The sequence below is a fragment of the Geosmithia morbida genome (assembly GCF_012550715.1).
Source record: "Geosmithia morbida isolate 1262 chromosome Unknown scaffold_9, whole genome shotgun sequence".
In the NCBI taxonomy this organism is placed as follows: Eukaryota; Fungi; Ascomycota; class Sordariomycetes; order Hypocreales; family Bionectriaceae; genus Geosmithia; species Geosmithia morbida.
In genome coordinates, this window is record NW_023336196.1 from 412934 (window position 1) to 432319 (window position 19386).

A 19386-nucleotide genomic window follows, 5' to 3' on the forward strand; every position below is an offset into this window, starting at 1 on the left:
TTGACCGTCCCATCTCCTCTATTCGTATTGAACCATTTCTCCGTGTGTTTTTTTCTCTTTCCTTCTCTTCTTCTTCTCCTTCATTTTTGGCCCCCTCGCCCCCCCACGACATAATTCACATAACATTCACGAAGAGCAGATACTATAATCATAGACGATCCCCCTCCCCCTCCCCACCGCCCCCGACGATCCCGACCAAAAAAAAAAAACAGTCCCCGCGAAAGCAATTATCAGATAGAAAAGAACAGGCACAGAAACCGCCAGTCAGCCTCTGTCGTCTGGGTTGTGTGTGCGTGTGGTTGTGTACCCATCATTGGGTAGTCTACCCTGAAGGGAGACGACAAACGACAAGAGGCGACAAGAAAGAGGCGATATAGAACATACACAATTAGGACCTTTCCACCCTTCGCGCCGACTCGATACGCCCACATCTTTTTTCTTTTGTCTCATATTGCCTCTTCTCGTACACAAGAAAGACGACGAAGAAGACGAAGAAGAAGACGAAGAAGGAGAAACACACACACACACGATTCCATGCCATGATGGCGCCTTCGTCAATATCTAGCTGGGCGGTGGTTTTGGCACTGATGGGATTCCTGGGGAGGGTCGAGGGTATCGAAAACAACTTCGACTTCTACCCTACCGACGCGCAATCGTGCCTGTACAAGGCGGGAAAGGAGGCCAACTGCCCGAAGCAGTCGGTGTCGCAGCTCAACAGCTGCCAGTGCAACAACGGCGGCGACTTCATCACACTGACGGCCGAGTGCCTGGGCACCGACGATTCGCACGACCTGCGCTCGGTCTACACCATCATGGACGAGGCCTGCGGCGACTCGTCCACGCCGATCGGGATGACGAGGGCCGAGTTCGAGGAGGCGGCGGCATCAGCATCGGCGACGGCCTCTGCGACGGCCTCTCCCACAGCGACGACGACGGCGACGGCGACGGCGACGGCGAAAGCGACGGCCACCAGCTCGGCATCACCGTCGTCATCACCCACAGACCTGTCGGACGGCGGCACGCTGTCGGACCTTACGGACAGCATCGGGACGGGAGGGGTCGTGGGCGTCGCCGTGGGCGCCGCCGCCGCCGTCGCCGGCATCGCAGCCCTCGTCTCGTGGTGCTGCTTTCGACGGTACAAGAAGCGCAACGGAGCCAGGTCAGGCAACGCCAGCAACCCGAGCGACGTCAGCCTCAGCAACTCTCAGGCCCACCCTATGCTCGGCCCCGGCGGCGGTGCCGCCACCCCGGGCTCCGGCTACCTCGATCCCAGCGACGCCAACGCCGCCTACTACGCCGGGTCCCCGGCCGGAACGGTCTCGGCCCTCAGCCCCAACCAGAGCACCAACCAGTTCCCCGTGTCGCCGTGGCACGCGTCGACCCCTCCGCCGCCCCAGTCGGCCGCCGGCGGTGCTGCCATGGCCTTTCAGCACCCGCACGAGTATCTCCAGCACCATCATATGCAGCAGATGCAGATGCAGCAGATGCAGCAGATGCAGGGCCCGGTCGAGCTCCCGCCAGATAACATGATCCATGTCAAGCAGGATCCTGTCGAGATGCCGGGTGATTACGCTCATCGATGAGGTGAGAACGAGTTGGGATAACACACACACATACACACACACACATACGCACCGACACAGACACATACACACATACACACATACACACACATATACACCCACACACACACACACACATATCATATATATATATATATATACCCTGTGGCTTCTTCTATTCAATTTTCCTTTGTCGTTTGCGGAGCAATCTGTATGATCATTTGTCTTGAATTCCTCCCAGCCCCCTCCCCCGGCCTCCTTTTATAATTTTGTTTTCGGTCAATGTCTCTTTGTTCTGTGCTTTCTCCCCTCCCGGGGGGAAACCACAAAAATCTCATGGCGTCTAGAGCAAGGTTTGGGAAACTCCTGGAAAGATTAACGAGCCAGGATTGGAAATTCTTTTTATTTTTTATTTTTATAATGTATACCTTATATACTATATACTATATATCTGATGTTAGGATGGGGGGGGAAGAATTTTTTTTATCTAGAATATGGGGGGGGGGGTTTTCTGGAGGAAAAAAGGGGAAGGGAAATCCGTTTTTAGATGACAGGAAAGAGACTCTTAATACAGCTGAAAGAAGAATGACGGATGCAATGGCATTTTACCTTGGATGGCAATCATGCTAGCAATAATAAAAAAATATTCGATAAACCCCCTCAGAGCGACGCATGTCTTGGGTTAACCAGCATTTCGGTATTAAATGCGACGTTTGGAGGCTGAGCTTGAGTTGGCGGGGCAGCAGATGAGCTTCGGTCCCGGTATCAGTGCGTAGTCATGATACGATCATTCTCCTTTCCCCTGTCTAAACCTCCAAAAAAAAAAAGCTCGTACGACATCATCATCACGTCACTCATCACGCCGATTTTTTTTATAAATATATATTATATATATATTATATACGTATATTCATATATATTTCATCAAAGGAACAATGGCTTCTACGCGCAAGACTACCGTCCTCATCACGGGGTACGTTTTGGGGGGGGATTCATCCGTGTCGGGTAACTACTCGTCTTCATACTGACCATCTCTCCCCCTCCTTCTTTCTTGCAGCTGCACGCCCGGCGGTATCGGGCACGCACTAGCCGCTGAGTTCCACAAGAGAGGTGAGTGAGGGAAGACCGATGAAGCCGATCTCATGGAACGGATCAAGGGTGAAAGAAAAAAAAGGCATCACTCCGCAGAGCACGATCGGAAGGGCTGACGGCTGCGCTCCATAATGCCAGGCTGTCACGTCATCGCCACGGCGCGCAACCCGGACGTCCTCGAGGGTCTGCAGGCCGAAGGCTTCAGCACCGCTCAGCTCGACGTGACGGACGAGGAGAGTCTGCAGTCGTGCAGGGAAGCTGTCGAAAAGTTGACGGATGGACGTCTGGATATTCTGGTCAACAATGCGTAAGTCTTTCCCTCTCCATCATCATCATCATCCTCTTCTCCCTCCTCCCCCCCCTCTCCCATCCTCTTCTCCTCCCATCCTCTTCTTTTTTTTTTTTTCTTTCCTTCCCTCTCTCCGTCATCCGTCCTCCTCTCTCGACCGATCGCAAGGCGAGGTTGGGCGAAGGGGTGTGGAGGAGAGAGGAGGGGAAGGAGAAGGAGAGCTTGAAGAGGCTCGAGGCTGACCCGGTCCCCCAGCGGCCGCACCCACACGATCCCAGCCCTAGACATGGAGATCGACGACGTGCGGGCCACGTACGAGGCCAACGTGTTCGGGCCCATGCGCGCGGTGCAGGCCTTCATCGGGCCCCTCATGGCGGCGCGCGGCCTGATCGTCAACATCTCGTCCACGTCGGCGCAGGTGCCGTACATGTTCGGGGCCATCTACAGCTCGACCAAGGGCGCGCTCGACACGTACTCGCGCGCGCTGCGGCTGGAGCTCAGACCGTTGGGCGTGCGCGTCATGGTGGCCGTCACGGGCACGGTCCGGTCCAACATCGCCAGCCGCCAGCACCGCTCCCTGCCGGCCGGGTCCCTGTACCAGCCGGTCCGGGACGTGTTCGAGTGGCGGCTCACCTTCAGCCAGAACCACGGCACGGTCTCGACCGAGTCGTACGCCCGCGGCGTCGTCGACCAGGCCCTCCGCGGCGAGGGCTGGTTCGGCCACCTGATCGGCGGCACGCCCGACTGGTTCTGGCACGGCGGCATGTCGCGCCTCGTCTGGCTGACGACGCTCATGCCCAGGTGGCTCAGCGAGAACGTCATCTTCCCCAGGTACTGGAAGATTGGGGAACTCACGCGCAGGATCCAGGCTGCCGGTGCGGAGAAGTCGACCTAGGAGAGCTGCCGTGGGTCGTGCAGGTAGATGATGTGTCTCGTCGTGATGATGAACACTCTGAACACCTTTTCTCCTTCTCCTCTCTTCTTTCTTTCCCTCCCTCGCCAGTGTGTACTGTATTATTGTTTACTTTTCCGATCGATATCGGTGGACAGCTCCTCATCCGCACATGCATCTTCTCCCGTGTACTCGCGTATATCATTATTGCATGATAGTATGGTCATGATTGACAATATTAATACGTGATATGACCATACTATCATACAATCTTCCACCGCCGAGGATATTTCCCAGTCGACGACAACAACAACGACAACGACAATAGTGCGCATCATGGTCGCATGATAGCCCGTCTCCGCAACGATGCGAAATCTCTACTGTATAGACAAGTCCACGACCGGTCACGACATGACGAGCAAGGACGAGTCAACATGGGACACGCCCAGCCAAAGCCCGAGCCGGTGCCAAGAGCGGAACTCGACAGTTTGGGGTGAGTCGCTCTGGAGGTGGGAGGGAAAGGGCGAGAACCTTGATGGTTCGAGACGGCAGGGGAGGGGCCGTGGCTGGGCTGGGCTGGTTCGGTTCGGTCGTTCAGCCAGATCAATCGATTCGACCAGCCGACCAACAATTCCCTCGCCCCGTCGGACAGGGAAGCAGGAGCAGCATCTTCCCCCCCATTCCTCCTGCTCATGTCTCCCCTTTCCATTCCGCCGTCTTTGTTCCCGTACGCCGTTACATCGTGAGTCGTAACCTTAAATCTAAGCTTGCGCTCTCTTCAACGAGTGTAGCATGACAACAAGGACGGACTCCTCCACAGTGCAGAAACATTCATGTTTCTCCTTCTTGTTTCACTATTATCATGGACAGTTTTTTTTTGTTTCTTTTTTTGTTTCTTTTTTTTGTTTCTTTTTTTTTTGTTTCTTTTTATGTTATTTTTTCGTTTTTTGTTTTTTAAAAAAGACTTTTTTTTTTTTCGTAATCAGATAATTATATACATGAAGGAGATTTCGTCTCTCTTTCCCCTGTTTCTTCCCCCCTTTTTTTTTTTTTGCCGGTTCGAGAATTCAGAAAGTAAGATGTGCGCATATATATATATATATGTGTGTGTGTGTGTGTGTGTGTGTGTGTGCGTGTATATGTGTGTGTATGTGGCTACTGATAATACTTTCAGACTTCTACCTCTAAAAAGCCACGACGGCGGCGACGACAGCACCGACGAGGGGGATCATGTTGGCGACGGCAGCACCGGTGGGACTCTCGGTAGGGGTAGAGTCAGCCGTCGTCTCGGACGTCTCGGAGACGGCAGCATCAGTAGAAGTCTCGGTAGCGGTAGCAGAGGTAGGGTCAGCCGTCGTCTCGGACGTCCCGGAGACGGCAGCACCGGTAGAAGTCTCGGTAAGGGTAGAGTCCGAGGTGGCCGTCTCGGAGACGGCAGCGTCACAGTGCCACTGTCGTTGTTTCGTAACGGTAAGCCACCGATGCGGGCAAGTCTCGAGGGTGAACGCCGCTCTGGAAGAAGGAGGAAGGGAGGAGAGAGAAGAGAGAAGACAGGTGAGGAGGACTTACGTGGTCACCGTGGGGTTCGCAGCCAGTCGACTCGGTAGGGCTGGGGGCAAGGGTACCGGATGTCTCCCCGTCGTCATGGTCATGATCGTGATCATGCTCGCTGGTGGCAGTGGCCGAGACGGACGAAGAGACGGGCGTGGCCGAGGAGGTGGCCGTCTCGCTCACGGCTCCCTCGCAGTGGTACTGTATTGCACGATGATGTCGCTTTAGCCGTCTCTGCTCTCTGCTCACGTCTCCGACATTGGAGGGATGGGAGGGTTGTGTGTTCTTACGTGGTCACCGTGAGGCTCGCAGCCATACGACTCGGTCGGAGCCGGACCGAGAGAGGTAGAAGACTGGGCGGCAGCAAAGGGGAGGAGACCCAGACCGAGGAGAGTGATGAGCTTCATCTTGGTCAGCCGAGGGGTTGGAATATGTAGATGGATATTGAGAGAGGAGAGGGAGAGAGATGAAGATGGAAAGAAGAAGAATGTCAGTTTTTTTTTTCTGGGAGCTCTTGGTCATTTTCCCCCTTTTTTTTTTTGGGGGGGGGGGGGGGGGAGAGAGATTAAATAAATTAAAGATAAAAATAAAAGAGAGAGAGAGAGAGAGAGAGACTGGTAGGATATTTATACGCAGACACAAGAGACGCAGAAACACCACGTTCCTTGCAGAAGATGCAGCGTCGGGCATAAGAACCATTCTGGTAAGGTACTGCTGCTACTACTAAGTGCTACTATTACACCAAGGAACTGCTATTGCTCGTATCTTCTCTTCTTCCAACGCTATTTTAACCGTAGCCGACATGCTTGTCAGGTGGATTCCGACCAAGGAAGCGAAGCAATTGGAAGGCCATGATTCGACTGATCCGGCCCTTTGAGGGGGGGAGGGGAAAGCAGCTCGGTGGATCAGGATGGCTTTTGCTTTTCCATGGGAAGATTGCCAAGATTTATTATTCTTATTCTTATCCTTATTATTAACTCGTCCATCAAGGTTGCAGATGGATCACGGGCTTTACTCGTAATACAAGTCAGATTTTCATAATACCCGGGAATTCTTATTATTATTATTTTTTCTTTTTTTCTTTTTCTTTTTTTCTGCTTCTTCTTTCTTTCCCCGTCCCCTCTCTTCTCGTCTCTCTCTTTATTCTCCTTGTTTCAATCCTTGACTCTTTGTATCATCGATAGTCCTTGAATGGACAGATGGTGCGAGGAAGGGGAGGGGAACAGTTCCAGATTCAAATCGTTCGGAAACCCCATCGAGCCACAGCAGCAGCAGTCATGAGACAAGCCATCGCATGGCTGTCGTTGCTCGCAGCCTTGATCGGGCTCTCGACAGGTCTCGAGCACCTTTTCGGTGAATATATCCAGGTATGTACGTGCACTCTTCTCTTCTTCTTCTTCTTTCTTGGATTTCTTTCCTCTATTTATAAAAGGAAGAGGTGAGAGAGAGAGGAGGGAAGAAGAAAGAAAGGGGAAGAAGAAGAAGAAAGGATGATCGGATTCTTCCTCCCTCCCTCTTGAACAAGATAGGCCAACACGGATTCATGATAGAATGGACTCCTCCTCGACCCATCGTCACATCACCATCACGACCACAGCCAGTGCCGCATATCCCCTCCCCCGCAAACACCGAGACACATCGAGCAGGACCGGAAACTCGCCGGACGGATGAAGAAGACCAGGGACATGAACGTCCACCACCCCCGGACCCGTCTCCTAGATGCCCTCCACGGCTACGCACGTTACTACCAGCGTCAACGGGAGGAGCTGGATCGTCTACAGAGTCTGTACAAGAAGGTGACTAGATCACAACACAGAGTATGGGGTTTTTTTTTTTACTTCTTTTTTTTTTCTTGCTCCTCATCGCCATGTACGGTGAACCGTTACTGACGCTCGCTTGCCAGATCCTCGAGAAACACGTCCGCTACTCGGACAAGTTCATCACGACAGACTCCCTCCTCCGCCAGAACCAGGCCCTGTGCAGCTCCATGGTCGACTCCGCCCTGTCCTTCTACGGCGTGTCCCGTCCCGAGCTGGAAGACCACATCCGCCGCCGCGAATCCGAGGGCAGGAAACCCGACCGCGTCGCCGTCTCCCAGACCCTCAAGCACATCGTGAGAGACTGGACCGTCGACGGTGCGGCTTACGAGCGCGACGACTGCTTCGACTGCATCGCGCGTACCCTCGACAAGCTCTTTCCCGAGAATCCTGATTCTATCCGTGTCTTGCTTCCCGGTTCCGGTCTCGGTCGATTAGGTCATGATATTTCTCAAAAGGGTGAGAGCTCGACAAATCTCTTCCTCTTTCTCTCTCTCTTTCTTTCGTTTCTCTTCTTCTCTTTCCTTCTTTCTTTCCTTTCCTTTTTTTTTTTTTTTTGCAATTCAGATATGCATGCAAATATATATACAACTCCGATGAAAACACACACACGCACACACACAGCACGCACGCACAGCTGACAGGCTGACCAAACTGACAACACCGCAGGCTTCCAGGTGACGCTAAACGAGTGGTCCATGTTCATGAACGTAGCATACCGTTTCCTAGAGACGCACGCCTCCTCCCCTTCCGACATATCCATCCACCCCTTCATCGACAGCTGGTCCCACCACGCCTCCACAGCCGACATGCAGCGCCCCGTCCGCTTCCCCGACGTCGCCCTCAACGCCTCAGGCGTCGTCCTGGTGGAGGGCGACTTCACCACCGTCCTCTCGGGTCCCGACGCCGCGGGCGCGTACGACGTGGTGGTGACCTACTTCTTCATCGACACGGCCCGCAACCTGGCCTCGTACTTTGACACCATTCGCCACCTGCTCCGCAAGGGCGGCCACTGGATCAACCTCGGCCCTCTGCTCTACGGCACCGCCCCCTTCGTCCAGCTCTCCCTCGACGAGATCGTCACCGTCGTCACCGAAGGCTACGGCTTCAGGCTCCTGGACCTGGCCGGGCCCGAGTGCGGGCTCGTCACCGTCCCCGGCGTGAACGTCAGGGGTATGCAGGCTGCCTATGGCTTTGACGACCGGGCCTTGACAAGGAATGCCTACCATGCGCAGTTTTGGGTGGCGCAGAAGACTTGACTTTGGGGGGGCGGGCGGATTGACGAGATGCAATCCGTCGAGAATGGTAAAAAAAAAAAGAGAGAGAGATATGTATATATATGAAAGACGGAAAAAATCATTTACGACGCCGTGGACTCCTATTCCTTTACCCACCTTGTTTTCCTCCTCCGTCCTCCACTTCATTTCGTCATCCATACATGCACCGAACACTCGGAAGAACCCCCCCCCCCCTAATCAAAGGTAATCTTGAGAATCTCGATAAAGTTATTGTTGGTCCATCCAACCGTCAACGTCTTCCCCGACTCGTCGAGGTGAGGGTACGCCAGTCCCGCATACACAAAGCCGCCGTCGATCGGCTCGGTTGTGTAGAGCTCCGCGTCGCCGGTCCAGGGACCCCCTGGAGACGGGGCGAAGCGGAGGCAGAGGCTGGGACCGTCTACAGGCCTCTCTTGTTAGCCGCCATTCCGTCATTCCATCTCTACCTCTTCTCTCTCCAAACTCTCTCTCTCACATCTCCTGCAGAGGTAGAAGGCATCGGAACGAGGGGCTGTGGAAGAAGGAGACTCACTCATGTGAACGTAGATGTACTGCTCAAAGTACCTGCTCCAGACCATCTGGCCCTGACCGCACCCCCACATGACGGCTGTCGTGGGGTCGAACTTGGTGAGGACGTCCCCCTTCCAGCCTCTGCTCCGGCCCCACCAGTACTCGTACTTGTCCAGGTCAAAGGCGTCGCGGGCGCGCACGCGGGCCTGATAGATGTACGACGTGTCAGGCCAGTCAGTGATGCTGTTGGGCGGGTTGCCGAGGATGTAGATGTAGTCGCTGCGCTCGTCGCGGTAGGCGGCCACGTCGCCGTACTTGGGCGTCTCGTCGCCGCTCCACCAGTAGCCGTGCCCGTCGCCGTGGCGCTTCGTCACGGTGGGCATGCCATCGACCAGCTCTACCTTGGCAACGCCGGCACCTTTGTAGTGTTCTTCGGCATTCTGGGACGGTGTCAGCCGACGGTCTCCTCGATAATCGTAACCTCGAGGGCAGGCGACAGCTCAGGAAGGGACATTGAACGTGCGAGGAAATCTCTCAACATGTATGACGAGTGAAGGGAAAGCGAGCGTGCGAGGAGCGTCATGGGTAGCGGCGAGTCAAGACATACGACAAGATAGTAGAGCGCACCCGTAGCACTCTCGGCATCCGTCTCGACGATACTCGTCCCGCCGAAGCCGTAGCGGTTCGTCTCCCCCCAGGCCTCATTGAACGGCACGAACTGGTTCTGGTGAGGCACGGGCTCGTCATCGTTCAGATGCAGGTCCTCCACGACGAGGGGGTCGTCCGTCAGGGCGGACAGCGAGTCCCTGACCATACCGTGGAACCCGGGCGTCTCCTCCGTCGCGTCCGTGATCCCTGGAGCGCACCACAGCGTGTCCCCGTACACGGCGTACCACTTCCCGCCAAGCTTTCCGGTGAAGCCCAGGTCACGCTTGCTACAGCTATTGTTGGCCCACTGGTGGCCGAGGAATTCGGTCGAGTAGGTGTGCTTGCCACCCGCGGCAATGGGATTCTCCCCCACCGGTTGGGTATCGTCTTCCGAGGCCATGGCTCTCGGTGTCGAGCTGAGGACAGCAGCGGCCGCTGACAGCAGTGATCTGTACAGAGACATTTCTCGTGTGTGAATATGTGGTCTGTAGAGGGAAGAAAGAAAGGCAACAGAAGCACCAGGAAAGAGAGAGAAGATCAAGAGAAGGACAGACTTTATTCGAAAAAAGAATGGGCAGGAAAAAAAGGAAAAAAGAATGTAGGGAAGTGTTTAGAAAAGGAAAGTGTGGGGGAGCATGATTGTGTAAAAGAGTCAAGAGCGCAAGACTGACCAGAGTCAAGGCACGAGTACGAGTAGTAGGAACACGTAAAACGTTCCTAAAAGACTAACTCAGGTACTAGAATTGTTTTCCTCCTCCTTGACGTTAGCTGAAAGACTGAAAGAGGAGGGGGGGGGGATATATATATGAGGATATATAATCCGGTAAATAAAAAGGGGGATTCTGTCGGTCCCACGACCCATTTCATGACTCGGAAGGAGGAGAAGTGCCGAGTCTATGTGCGTGGGCATGTTCTTTTCTGGTGCTAGGCGAGGGGAGGGAAGAAGATTTATGACATATGCCATGCAAGGTACAGCCGCCTGAATCCTCGTCACCCCGAGAGAGAGAGTCCGCACTCTGAGAGGTAACGGACCATGGCATGCTTTCTTCTCCTTCCTCTTCTTCTTCTCCTTCTTGTTTTGGCAAGAAGGGACTTGGAAGGGAGTGGCAATGTGTCCATGTCGTTCATGTCGAGTGCTTCCACCCGTCTCAAGCTGTTCCCACCTCATCTCAACGGTACTATACTTACAGAACTTCGTACAATGATCGATAGAGAGGGAGACAGTTGGGGGGGAGACGCCTTCTCGTTTCACGTTGAACGGTTCGATCAGGGATGCATCGGCTGAAACGATGGGTCTCAATATTATCATGTGTGATTGATAGAAACAGAGTTGGGAGGGGGGAGGAGGGGGGTGAAAAGAGAGCAAAGAGAGTTAGTTGTCCGGGTTGGGGAGAAGCAAGGATGGCCTTTTTAGGGCAAATGCATCCAAAGGCATCCAGAGGCCATCATTTCTTCGTAAAGAGGGAGAGAACATGAGCGGTACGGGATCATGACGTTGCACATCCCAACCCCTCTCACGTATCCTGGCTGACAACGGTCCGACCAACAGATACCCGAGACACACGACATCTTCATGTGCTTCACCTTCACCTTCCTCGATAATCATCAATACACCCTCTCCCCTCCTGCTCATACGCCGCACGCTTAGCCCCTTGAAAGGTAACATAGATTTCATCACCTATAGAGGTCGACGGCCTGCCAGTCATAGGACATCGAGCGCTACAGTCCCATGTGTAGGGATTACCATTACAGATGGAAGATTCGACGAGGCACTCAACAAGAAAAGTAGGGTCATGAATTATCTCAGTTGTTACGTTTCGTTGCAGAGTGCGTGCCGAGGTGCCACCGTACTCTCTCCCCACATCCATCAAGCACCGTATTATTACTTATCCGTCTTAGCACCAGATCATTCACTGCCGATCATCTCCTCAAATCTCCTCAATCCCCTCAATCCCCTCTATCCCCCCCGGTGCCGAGCTGCTTGGCACGACCCACCCCCCCGCCTCAACCACCCACTTCACTCAATCACTCACTCGCTCGCCATGCCGTCACACGTTGGAGACTCCTACAGCCTCTCAAACACCTTGGCAAATATTTCCCGTGCCTTGACAAGATTCACCAGACTCATCCTCTCATTGCTCAGATGAGCCGAGTCGCTGGCCTGCCCACATGGAAGGTGTGCCGCTGGCGCCTCAAATTCCTTCTCCAAGAAGCGGATCGCTGGGATCGAGCCACCCTCACGGATGTAGAGCGGTTTCCGTGGCCGAGACGGCTTGGCAGAAGACTGCGGAGGGTCGTGATCAGTAGCAGCCTCGGCGTCGCCAACATCGCCACCATCGCTGCCGCCGCCGCCGCCGCCGCCGTGCCCACTCTCAAAACAGTCGGGCCACGCCTCCATCACGGCTTTCTCCAGTGTCCGGAAGATCCCATTCTTGAGGTTTCCCAGCCAAGGCTCCGCCCTGTTGTCAATCTTGATCCGTATCCAGTTCTGCGACCCGAGAGCGGCGAATTCCTTTTCCAGAAACTCAACCAGCTGGTGCGCCACCTCATCCACCTCCTGGCCCGGCACCAGTCGCAGGCTGATGTTGGCGCTCGCGTGGCTGCTGATCAGGCTTCCGTCCGGTCCCGACACCTTGTAGTGGTGCATCGTCAGGTTGGGCTCCCTCCACCGCGCAATCAGCGACTGCTTCAGCTTCTCTTCCGACATGGCCTCGGTGCTCCTCCTGATCAGTATCGAGGCAATCTCATCATAGCGATCTTCCTCGTCCGGCGTCATCGGAGGGATGCCATCGTAGAATCCCGGTATCTGGATGTGGTTGCGCCGTCCCTTCAGCTTCGACAGCACGCACGTCAGGTCCGACAGGGGCTCGTCCATCATGTAGGACCCGTCCACCCCCGAGTGGATGTCGGGCCGGGGCGACTCGACGCACACCGTGGCGTGCAGCACGCCCCTCAGCCCGTACGTGAGGCAGGGGACCTCGTCGTCGAGCCAGTAGCTGTTTGCCAGCAGGATGTAGTCGACGTCGCCGATCACGTCCTTGTTGCTCCGGACCACCTGCTCGAACGCTTTCGAGCCGTACTCCTCCTCTCCCTCGATGAGGAATACCACATCATTCTCGAGCTTCTGCGCCTGCATCAGGTCCGTCACCGCATACAGGGCCGCCAGTATGGGGCCCTTGTTGTCGCTGACGCCGCGGCCGTACATGTAGCCGTTAGTACCTTTCAGCGCAAACGGGTCCGTGCTCCAGGCACCCTTCTTGTTGTCGGCCGCCACTACGTCGTAGTGCCCATAGAACAGGATCTTCTTCCGGTCGGAGCCGGCCTCCTTCTTTCCCGAGAACCTGGCATACACAACCGGGTTGTGCACCTTGTCGGTGCTGAGCATCTCCACGTGTCCTCCCAGGCGCTTGCACAAGGATCCCAGGTACGTAGCCCCCTTGCGACAGTCTTCGGCGAACTCGACACGCGAAGAGATGGTCTTGTACGAGACAAAGTCCTTCAATGCACACAAGAGGGCGTCGTTCCCCTCATCCGCCTTTTCCGATGTTGAGCACACGTCCCTAAAGGTCCATACCGAGATGTCGTTGTCGTTGGCACCTGTGATGTAGTACTGTCGATCGCGATACGTTATGGCCGAGGATGCGAGGATCTTGCCGCTGTGGGCCCTCCACTTGCTCAAGCACTGGTACTTTTCGCTCACGTTCGAGCCCGAGTCTACCCGTCGGTACTTGCCGTAGTGGGCGGTGCTGTATTTCTAAGCAAGAGTCAGTAGGGATTCAGAAGGGTAGATACGGGACGAACAACATGGACGGCACATACGCTGGCCCAGCCGTTCGTCGAGGCGGCCCAGAGAAAGCCCCAGCCCATCTGAAGAGACATGATGTCGCAGTCGTGGGCCTTGATGACCCGCAACCTCTGAGCAGTATCGAGGTCCCAGAGCTCGACGACGCCATCCAGCTTCCCGGCGTAGAGGAACGATCCGTCGATGGCCAGGGAGAGGACAGACTCGGCATCGTCAGTGCCGAGAGTCATGATCTCTTCGATGCCATGTCCAGGGTCGCCGTCTGCCCCGTCAGGGGCACCGGTAAGACTCCACAGCTTGATCGTGCCATCGCCACCCCCGGAGATCAAGACATCCTGGTTGTCGTTGACATCGACCGTAGGGCCCTTGGCCATGAGCATGCAGTAGACGTAGCCGTTGTGGGCAAAGTTCCGAACGGCGCCATTATCAATCTCCAGCATGGTTTCGGCTGGGGGGATCAGCTCCCATCGCTGATCATTTCGTCTAGGTGTGCTCGTACCGCCCACTGCCTTGGAGTCAAAGAAGCGGTGGTTCCTGCGGTTCGGATGGCGTGACGAGTCATGGGGTGCTCGCACGTTAGGTTCGCTGAGCGTCACCCACTGTATGCTCGAATTTTGGGCGCCAATGTACAGTGTGTCGTGCTGGGCGCTGTATGCCGTGCAGAATATGTCGCCAACATCGTGGGTCGAGTATATCTCGTACAGGCGGGTGAGGGTCTCGGGGCACCAGACGTTGATGATTGGATCGCCGGCACTGGAGAAGAGCAGCGAAGCATCTGGTGATAGGAAGAGCGAGAGGACACTTCGCTTGTGGGCCTGGATGGTCTCTATCTGTTGAAAGGTAGACAGGGACCAGGCTACGATCTCGCCATCCTGGGTGCCCGAGTATATGCGACCGTGCTGAGGGCTCACAGCAAGGGTCAGGACCGTGTTGCTGTGGCGTAGGTTGTGGACGAGCTCGGGGACCACGGTGCCTGATGGGGCTGAGTCGGGTTCGACCGGCGTGATTGACGGCACGGTAGCAGTGTCGAACGAATGCATGTCGACCGAGGGGGCTATCGGGTTGCCTTCAATCAATCAGCATACGTGCATAGCACAGCAAGAGGGCCGGGCAAGGTAGGTGAAGGGCAGCGGGCGGGCGGGCGACGAACAGGACTGTGGCGTGTCCAGTCCTTCTGCATCGACATATGGAGGGGCAGCAGGGGAAAGAGGCAGCAGCGAGGAAACGGCAGCGTACAGAGGCCTTTCCCAGCACCCTGCGGGCGCCAAACGAAGGAGAGTCGGCGAGGACAGAGGACGAGAGCCCGCAGGTAGATGGGGGAATAGGCAGTCAACAATAAGGAGCTGGGTGCTCGGATGATGATGCAAGGCGGGAGGAGAATCTGAGATCCGGGGTCCTGCCCCACCAGAAATTGGTTGAGGAAGGAGCGCCCGACGAGCTAAAAACGAATCTAGCGCCTTCCCAGAAACCCGCAACTGCCAGTCATCCAGCCCACCGCCTGACTTGCATCATCCATCCTCATTTCATCGCAATGCAAAGGAAAGAAAGACGAAAAGGGGCACTATCCCTGCGACCGGCGGTCCGAGCATGAAACGACGGTACGCTCCTACTCGTAATATAGGGGAAATTCACGGTGCTTTGGGGTGACGGTGACGACGACGACGACGGCGATGACGGCGAGCTTCCATCTGTCCGTCTGCACCTGCTAACCCGAGGGGATGGATGGATGTGATTTGGTGGTGGGATAGATGTGAGAAGCGTCATTTCCGACCTACTGGTAACACGTTTCGCCGCTGTCGTCGGCACGAAGAATGCATCCCGCCCAAGGGTGCAGCGATTGCATAGTTTGGTGGCAAGGCCAATTGTATCCTTGGCTTGGACAACATGCTCCACGGCGTGGACATCGTCCTTTCCTCCTCCTCCTCCTCCTGCTGCTGCTGCTGCTGCAGCTGCTGCTGCAGTGCCCACCGGCCACATTCGAAAGGCCATGATGACGAAGCTGCTGTTGGTGGTAGATGGTGGATGGTTTCTGTTGGCACTGCCGCTGGCACTACCCACTCCGTCAATGTTGCCGATTTACGAGGATGCAGAGGAAGGACTCTCAACACCAGAAGGCAAGGAGGAGAAGAAAGGGAGAGGAGGGCCATACCGACGGGACAGTTTTCCGCACGTAGCAGCAAAGAGAGGTAGGTACTTCCGTCTACCTGTAACCCAAGAACTCGGGCCACTTGCAATCACATCGAGTTGACAGGTCCGGACTCACCGCAAATCGTGCCGCGACCAATGAAGCTGCTCACGGCAAGCAATGCTTGCTGTCAGCCCGTGCCCAAGATTGACAATGGGCCGCCACCGGTGTCACCGCGAATGACACCGCCGTTGATTGTGTGCTCAGTCATCACGTACGTATCCCGTGGCGGCGATTCTCTATTGACATGAGTGAATATTATCACTACTACATGCAATACTATCAGGCCTTGGGTGAGTCCGCTGCGTACGGGTAGTAAGTAGTATTATATTGATTAACCCCCCACCCCTTGTTACACAGCCTACGACTATGCATACCACTATTAATACTCCTACATCTACGGGGCACATCGATGGAGTGCATGTTGCTCCATTGCTACGTCGTGCAGCCTTACCACCGGCATGACACGTACGGCCAGCTCTGCCAATCTTGGTAGCTGCCGAGTGGCACGCCGCACCGACAGACGGGCACCCGATGGCATGGCATCGTATGGCATACTGGCTCACATGTGCGATGTCCGTTGCCGACCGGCGGACACTGCTTGTACGAATGCCGGTGATGGAATGAGCGGCATGACAATGATGGGAGGAGACTACGAGTACACAGAGCGATGGCAACACTGCATCTTTGGTACTGGTCCCATCACCTGCGTTGGGGAGAAAATTAATCTAGCCATCTAGATGATGTGATCTCTGTTTTAGCATACGGCTCCTGACCCCCGGTTCCTTCCACACAATACTCTGTACAGATCACTGTAATATATACATCTATCTGTACATGATACGGAGTACTCGTACATTGCTCGTCAATCCTTGTCACCGACAAGCTTGGCATTGCTCTGCTTCTCCCAAATGGTCCCTTCCCTCTCGTCGAGCACGCCATAGCGGTCTCTTTCCAAGATGGTACTTTCCTTTCTAGGGATGGCTGCGGTCGGGGATACCATTCGGGAGACCTAGGTTCGGGAGACCTAGGGTTCTAGAGTGTCTCCTTCCGGTCCAGGCTGCGTCGGGGGCGGGCTCCTCAAGAACACTCCTGCTCTTCTACGTTGGATGGAGACTTTGCTCGCTCCGGGAGCGACTGCTATATGTATCGATACATATACATGATGCCCCCCCCCCCCTCTTTCGCTCTCTCTCTTGTTGCCGTGGTCGTCGCCTCCCTTTCGGGATAGTAGTTCGCGATGACCGGCTGTACCCGCCATGGCTAAAACCCTAATCAGGGCCCAACGCAATCTCTGCCATCCGAATGAAAAAAAAAAAAAAAAAAGAGAGAGAGAAAAAGGGGGCTCCTTGCCTTGTCCATATTACACCCTCATAGATGTCTCCGGTGAGTGGAGTCTTGTGCTGGGGGTGGGGGGGGGGACACCTCGCCGTGGCTGGCAAAGTCAACGTCGACTACCCGCCGGTTTGTGCTGTCTGACGTAGTTTACGAGTTTACGAGTGGTGTTGAACGAGTATTGATGTTCCTTCTGCTGCCAAGAGTAGCTTTTGGTGTAAAATATGTCGGTATCGAGTTGATAATACCATTCTGTAGAACCGGATGCCAGATGTAATAGAACCAGACCGAGATGCAAGTAATACTAGACGGTAATAATGATATTACATGCAATACATGTATCCGTAGATGCTTGTGGCTGCTGGAAATAAGGTAAAGGTGAGAGGATGAGTGCAAGACGGTAGTGTCAAATCACCTTTTCAAGAAACCAGAGAAATTCATGACAGTAAAGCCAGCAACCACAAGAAAGGACATACAGATGAATCAATTGACGACGGTATGTGTCTAGTGGGATCAAGGACTACATATCCTGGTGAGCCGTATCCCTATTGCTTGTTGGGTAAGGTTTGCCGCCCGAGACCGAGTATTGCAGATTACTGCATACAGTACGAGTACAGATTACACATACGTAATAATACCAGCAAGGAAGGATCTGCTCCGCTGTCCTTCTAGACTCTCCCCCCCGCCACCAAAAACGGCAGCAGCAGCAGCGGCATCGCAGAGTGGATTTTTTTGGGGGAGGGGGGGGGGGGGGGGGGGGGGCAAACTGGCCTCGGCACATTGGCCACTTCTAGTCATTTCCCTACTCCCCATCTCCCCCACCACCAATCCTGGTCTCTGCATTCTAAGCCCTTTCCTATATACTTTCAGTCCCATATTTCACTCTATTCCGTACGAGCATCATCATCATAACCTACTTCCTACTGTCCACCCTCAACGACAATCCGCGACAACCGCGATACCCCCCCCCCCCGCCAAGTCGCTCTCGCTGATAGAATGGACGACCAGTTTGGTGGCCGAACCGACGACGATCTCTTCTACGATGACTTCGAACCGGTCGAAAGCGAGATGGTCGTGGTCCGGGAGGTAGTACCTACCGCTCCCGCTCCCGCTCCCGCTCCCGCTCCAGCTCCGCCCTCAGCTCCAGCTGCAGCATCGCCAGCGCCGGCGACGACGACGACGAAACAGGACAAGGTACCTTCAAAGACGCCGTCAGCGCCCAAGGGCCTCTCATCGTCGCGGTACGCCGACCCTCCGCCGCCGGCGCCGCCGGCGCCGCCGGCAGAGGAATCATCTGCCCCATCACCGGAGCAGCATCCACAGGTACCACCGCAGCTTCCGAGTACGACAAGCACACCGCAGCAGTCATCGAGCGTGAAGAGCGACGGCAACATGAATGGCAACGGCAACAGCAATGGCAACGGCAACCACAGCAACAACGGCAGCAAGGGCAGCAAGGGCAGCAAGGGCAGCAAGGGTAGCAAGGGCAGCAAGGCTCCACCCAACGCGCCGACAGCACCCAAAGAGAAGCCGCAGCAGCAGCAGCAACGGCAGCCTGGCGCCGGCGCCGGTCCTGGGTCCCAGCCCGGCGGCAACAGGCCGGGGACGCGGCTCAAGTCGGGCGCCAACCCGCGGCAGAAGCTGACGGAGGATGAGCTGGCCGCCAAGATGGAGCACATGAAGCTCCTGTCAGCCGAGAAGACGCGCAAGTTCGAAAAGGCCGAGCAGGACCAGAAGCAGCACGCCGAGGCCTACGCGCGTGGCATGGAGGAGGCGCGCAAGCGCCGCATCGAGGCCGAAGAGCGCCGTCGTCGGGGAGAGGAGAGCCAGCGCAAGCTCAACGACGAGCGCGAGAAGAACAGGGAGCGCAAGCTGAAAGCCATGGGCATGAAGGACGGCGGCTGGGACGAGGGCAAGGAGGCCCTGGCCGAGCAGGAGGACAGCAAGACCTTCCGCGGGGCCAACGGCGGCGTCAGAGGCTCCAGGAGGGTCGGCGGTGGTGGTCTCTCAGGCAGCCGGTACGCCAAGGACGGGGATGCGCCGGATGTGGACCGGACCGTCGAGGACCGTTCCCGTGGAGGAGGTCGTGGTCCGCGCGGCGGCGGCCGCGGTGGTGGTGGCCGTGGTGGCGGCCGCGGTGGCGGCCGCGGCGCCGGCGGCGACAACGGCAACGGCAACAACACCGACAAGAGGCAGCAGCTGCAGCAGACTCCACCATCGTCCGAGGACTTCCCTGCGCTCCCGTCCGACGGCGCACAAAAGGTTGCCCCCCCGCCTGCAGCAGAGCCGATGCCGCTGCCACCTCTGGCCGGAGGCAAGTGGGATGAGGAGATGGAAGAGTATGACGATAAACAAAAAGAGCAGGTGGTCTCGCAGTAGATGACATTGAAGTTACGGATATATATTACAGGATAGGAATATTGGTT

At 55.7% G+C, this 19386-nt stretch overlaps 7 protein-coding genes across 7 annotated transcripts; 4 read left to right on the plus strand and 3 right to left on the minus strand.

The window, feature by feature from the left end:
* Nucleotides 1-539: 539 nt before the first annotated feature.
* GMORB2_7647 (uncharacterized protein) lies at nt 540-1941 on the plus strand (the record flags this gene model as incomplete). Its single annotated transcript, XM_035469612.1, has 2 exons — nt 540-1563; nt 1910-1941. 2 exons carry the CDS (start codon nt 540-542, stop codon nt 1939-1941), a joined length of 1056 nt encoding a protein of 351 aa, XP_035320706.1.
* Nucleotides 1942-2497: 556 nt separating this feature from the next.
* GMORB2_7648 (1-acylglycerone phosphate reductase) lies at nt 2498-3838 on the plus strand (the record flags this gene model as incomplete). The annotated part of the gene is made up of 4 exons (XM_035469613.1): nt 2498-2535; nt 2620-2672; nt 2793-2961; nt 3199-3838. The coding sequence occupies 4 exons, from the start codon at nt 2498-2500 to the stop codon at nt 3836-3838; spliced, it is 900 nt and encodes a 299-aa protein (XP_035320707.1).
* Nucleotides 3839-5019: 1181 nt separating this feature from the next.
* GMORB2_7649 (uncharacterized protein) lies at nt 5020-5793 on the minus strand (the record flags this gene model as incomplete). The annotated part of the gene is made up of 3 exons (XM_035469614.1): nt 5020-5286; nt 5405-5587; nt 5677-5793. 3 exons carry the CDS (start codon nt 5791-5793, stop codon nt 5020-5022), a joined length of 567 nt encoding a protein of 188 aa, XP_035320708.1.
* An 870-nt stretch (nt 5794-6663) lies between these two features.
* On the plus strand, nt 6664-8462 carry GMORB2_7650 (carnosine N-methyltransferase; the record flags this gene model as incomplete). Its single annotated transcript, XM_035469615.1, has 4 exons — nt 6664-6753; nt 6937-7203; nt 7290-7662; nt 7873-8462. 4 exons carry the CDS (start codon nt 6664-6666, stop codon nt 8460-8462), a joined length of 1320 nt encoding a protein of 439 aa, XP_035320709.1.
* Nucleotides 8463-8674: 212 nt separating this feature from the next.
* On the minus strand, nt 8675-10101 carry GMORB2_7651 (uncharacterized protein; the record flags this gene model as incomplete). Its single annotated transcript, XM_035469616.1, has 3 exons — nt 8675-8880; nt 9013-9430; nt 9598-10101. The coding sequence occupies 3 exons, from the start codon at nt 10099-10101 to the stop codon at nt 8675-8677; spliced, it is 1128 nt and encodes a 375-aa protein (XP_035320710.1).
* A 1602-nt stretch (nt 10102-11703) lies between these two features.
* On the minus strand, nt 11704-14480 carry GMORB2_7652 (uncharacterized protein; the record flags this gene model as incomplete). Its single annotated transcript, XM_035469617.1, has 2 exons — nt 11704-13392; nt 13458-14480. 2 exons carry the CDS (start codon nt 14478-14480, stop codon nt 11704-11706), a joined length of 2712 nt encoding a protein of 903 aa, XP_035320711.1.
* Nucleotides 14481-17956: 3476 nt separating this feature from the next.
* GMORB2_7653 (uncharacterized protein) lies at nt 17957-19339 on the plus strand (the record flags this gene model as incomplete). Its single annotated transcript, XM_035469618.1, has 2 exons — nt 17957-18302; nt 18477-19339. 2 exons carry the CDS (start codon nt 17957-17959, stop codon nt 19337-19339), a joined length of 1209 nt encoding a protein of 402 aa, XP_035320712.1.
* Between the last annotated feature and the right edge of the window lie 47 nt (nt 19340-19386).